At 52.7% G+C, this 3,793-nt stretch overlaps 1 protein-coding gene across 1 annotated transcript in view; it reads left to right on the forward strand.

Annotated features, from left to right (window-relative positions):
- The first annotated feature begins 294 nt into the window (after positions 1 to 294).
- unc-119 (unc-119 lipid binding chaperone) overlaps positions 295 to 3,793 on the forward strand; it is a 34,851-nt gene continuing 31,352 nt past the window's right edge. Inside the window, exon 1 of the mRNA XM_084597448.1 lies at positions 295 to 748. Coding sequence (XP_084453574.1) covers positions 559 to 748 — 190 coding nt within the window. The 5' untranslated portion in view covers positions 295 to 558. The remainder of the gene's footprint in view (positions 749 to 3,793) is intronic.

Below are 3,793 nucleotides of genomic sequence, written 5' to 3' on the forward strand. Positions count from 1 at the left end.
AATAGCTCCGCAAATCAACTACCCGAAGGAACGAAGTTCGAACGTCGTCTGCTCCAGGGGGTTCATGCCATTGTCAATATTGCAGGGCGTATGCCTTCCCCCCCCCCCCCCCCTTCCTACTTTAAGTACTCAAGATTGACGATTGTACTTCTTCGTAGCACAACCAAGGAATTTTCCGGCTGCACAGTGAATACTACTGCAGTTCTATTTCAGACTCGTGCGCACGAAAAATCCAAAAGGCAGCGCTCTCGTCGTTCACCATCATCATCAATAAATGCGCGTTTCGTTTTCTTATTTGCTTTGAGCGCGCGGCGCGCGGTCGCCATGACACAGAGTCGGTCTGTTTTTTCTCCGCGAGGTTGGGCCGCTGGCAAGCGGTGATTTATTTTTCCTCGTTCTCTTAGGATGAGGCTGGTCGGCTCAGGGCCGAATACGCGCCGGTGAGACCGCACTTGGCGAGTGCCTGCCCTGTTCGGCCTCGGCCGTGCTGCGTCGCGGCGGCCCGTCATTTTAGGAGCGGCTTCTCGAGAGACTGCAACGCTAGAGGAACGCATCGAGATGAGTGCGGTGAAGAATTCGAACGTGCCCAACCCGCCGAGCTCCAAGAAGCGTACCGGCGGCTTTCTGCGCCAGGCCAAGTCCCGCAAGGACCACCCGGCCGATTTGGAGCCCATCACCGAGGAGGAACTGGCCAAGAAAGAGTTCATCTCCCCGGAGGACGTTCTTAGACTACAGAAGATCACCGAAGGTAAGGCGCCTCTGGCCGCGTTTGGGTACGCCACTTTCGCTGCCGCCGTCGTTAGCATAGGTGTCGACTGCGTTTCACAATGTTCCGTTATTCACAGTGGCTGTGGTGGCTACCTGCTGTTACTGCTGCCGCGCTTGTGATCAGCTGTTTCGCGATGTGCTGCTGCTAGCCGCCGTCTGCGGCGACGCGCGCGTAACGTGTGCGTATTTCTAATCGCGTTCAGTTTCTTTTGGTGCCGCGGTGCTGCCGGCTTGCGCGTTTTCCCGATTGATCTGCCATCGGCTTTTCTGCTTTTTGTTTTTTCTGCCGCGGTCGCGCGCTCGCGCGAAGGTCGCTGGTCTCTGCCCCGTTGGGATCCACTTCGTAGAAAGCGTATCGCAGCTGGGGAGCTTATTTATTCCGTCTGCGGCTATCGCGACCACCCCTCCGTGCTCGTTAGATGTGCATATTGTGCGCGCTTTGCGCGACCTTGTAGCGTATGACGGTCCTATTCCTGCTGTGAATATTTAATAGTCCGGGTCGCCAGCAGGAATAATTAATTTGAAGAGATGTTTTTGGGCGCGCCGTCCGTATTGTCTAGACGTAGGTATAGTCGCGGCGGCCTATATCGGCGCGTTCGTCGGAAAAGGTTTCTTGTGTGCGATCCAATCAGCTTCCGAATGCGGCGGTTAACTCTTGGTCACAGACGCAAGCTCGAGGATGAGCGTCCGCTAAACACTGTGCGCAATACCCGCCGCTTTCGTCACCGCTGTGCAATAATTGCCTCGTGCCTTCGGCTGCAGGAGCATTGTGGGGATGCGCTCTCGGCCACCGAAGCCAACGTTGCGGTGTCGACAGAGCACGAAGCCGTGTCGGGTTTCACAATGCGATGATGCTAGCGCGCCTTGTCTGCGTCCGCATAAATTTTCCTGCCCGTCTAAGGTCCGAGCAGGAGGAGAGAATGGGGTATTCGCTAAGGGGCGGTTTTGACGGCGGCGACCTGCAAACAAACGTCAGAGGTCATTTCCGTCGAAGGATATTTACCCAGCCCAGCAGCGGAAGGCAGATTACATGCTTTGGCGGGCTGACTGTTTGGATTGCCGCACGGAAGTCCGCGATTTCATTTCATTCTGCTCTCGCGCGTAACTGCCTCGCCAAGACCCGGTACGATGGGTGCGCCAGTCACGTTTATGCAGACTGCTTCCAAGGAGTAGTGTAGTAGTACGTGCCAAGGAAACTGATATGCCGGCTGAGACGAGATACGGTACCTAGCTGCGCGCATTAAAAAAACAGATCAAACCGCGCTCACCGCGCTTCGGCTGCGATTTCATTACCTAGCGCGTGCCCGTCTGTGGGTGTATTTACTGAGTCGTAGCAGCTGGGAGAGACAGCTGTGTTCGGCCTGTCACACTAGCACGACACGACACCGACGCAGACCCGACAACGACACCGACAGTCGGCCAACTCGTCGGCCGACCATGTCTGCGGCCGACCAAGCTGTCACACTAGGCCGACAACGACACCAACACGACCGAAAACCAAATGTCTTCCCAGTGTGACAGGCTTTGAGGCCGGGGACACCGACAAAACCAGTCTGCCGACTGTCGGTGGCCGAGTCTTCGAGAGATCGGCCGCCGAGCAAAAACTTTCTCGAAACGCAAAACCGACTCAGTACACCTCGTCGACAGCGAATACCTTTCAGCACTAATATACGTAAAAAAAGTAGAATCAATGCATAATCCGTCACCGAAACGCGAGCGTCGCCAAAATACTCGAGGCCGCCGAATGCGTGTGGAATATCAACGGCAGCGTTTTCTTTTCGGGGCGAGTGAATTCGGGGCGCATAGATTTGTGGCGCTCGTTGGGACCGTGAGCAATCTTTCCGCTTTTCCGAACTGCACAGAATAATGCAAAATGAACATAGTACGTGACAAAGAAATGATGAAAAGAAGCGATTATTTTCCTGAAGCCAGCAGAGATGCCGATCCTCCTGCGCACTTCGATCATTGTGTTTAACGTCTAGCCGCTGCGTCGCTACTTCGCAACCCAATTTCAACGCTATGTTACGCATCACGCAATAATTTTTTGTTGCATAATTCAATGTGTTTCAAGAATTGTGTGCGCAAAAAGCGCAGAACTTGCGTTTAAACTTTACAACAGAACCAACAGCAGTCGTGGTCCCGCGGCCGGCCCTGTGAAATGCGCCTAAGGTTTTAGAAAATCTGCCGAAAGTTTTACCTGTTACTGCACAACATGGCATGATTCAAACTATCTGCAGTTTACTCTCAGCAAGCTGGACAGTCAGTTAAGCGGTAAACGCTCCTACTACCTTCGCGACTTTCGCACTGCAAGACAGCGTATTAGCTGGAACCATATCTCAGCCTCTGAAAGGGCCGGTTAGGTCTAACTTTCGTGGTGCAGTGGTTAGCGCAGCTGGCTATCAAACAGGAGGTCGTGAGTTCGATCCCAAGGGTAGAGTTTTTTTTTTTTTTCCTTTCTTTTTTTTTTTCACCTTTTAATATACACTGTCTCTTATTCGCCGTGGACAGCGTTTGTTTTTCGAACACTAACGTCGTTCTGATCCGGCAACCTGAGCCGTAAAATACTGGGCACTATTCAGTCTCGGCCCATAATCACGACTGTTGAGACGCATGTTTTGGTATGGTCGAATACATGAAATAGAATTAAAATTAAGCGTTCCTTAAGTTGTTACGAGAATAAACCATGAAAAATAATATAGGGAGTAGCTACAGAAAGGAGAATTTTGCATAGTAGAAAAAAAAATAAAAGGATTAAGAAAATGAACGTATAATGACACGAGAAGAGAGTGAGAATGAGAGGGCCTGGTCGGTGGGGACGTTTCCCACGTTGTCTGGCTAGTGTGACATAGGAGTTGGGCGACCGTCGGCCGACAGCCGTCTTGCGAGCGACGCGGCGCCGACACCGACTGTCGGCCGACTGTTTCCGTCGGCGCAGTGTGACATAGACGCAGACATCAGGAAGACGCGCTGTTGGCAGACCAAATCGGCGTCATGTCGTGCTAGTGTGACAGGCCCTCTACTTCGC

The sequence above is a fragment of the Amblyomma maculatum genome, chromosome 3, assembly GCF_055883805.1.
Source record: "Amblyomma maculatum isolate TAMU_Amacu chromosome 3, ASM5588380v1, whole genome shotgun sequence".
NCBI lineage: Eukaryota > Metazoa > Arthropoda > Arachnida > Ixodida > Ixodidae > Amblyomma > Amblyomma maculatum.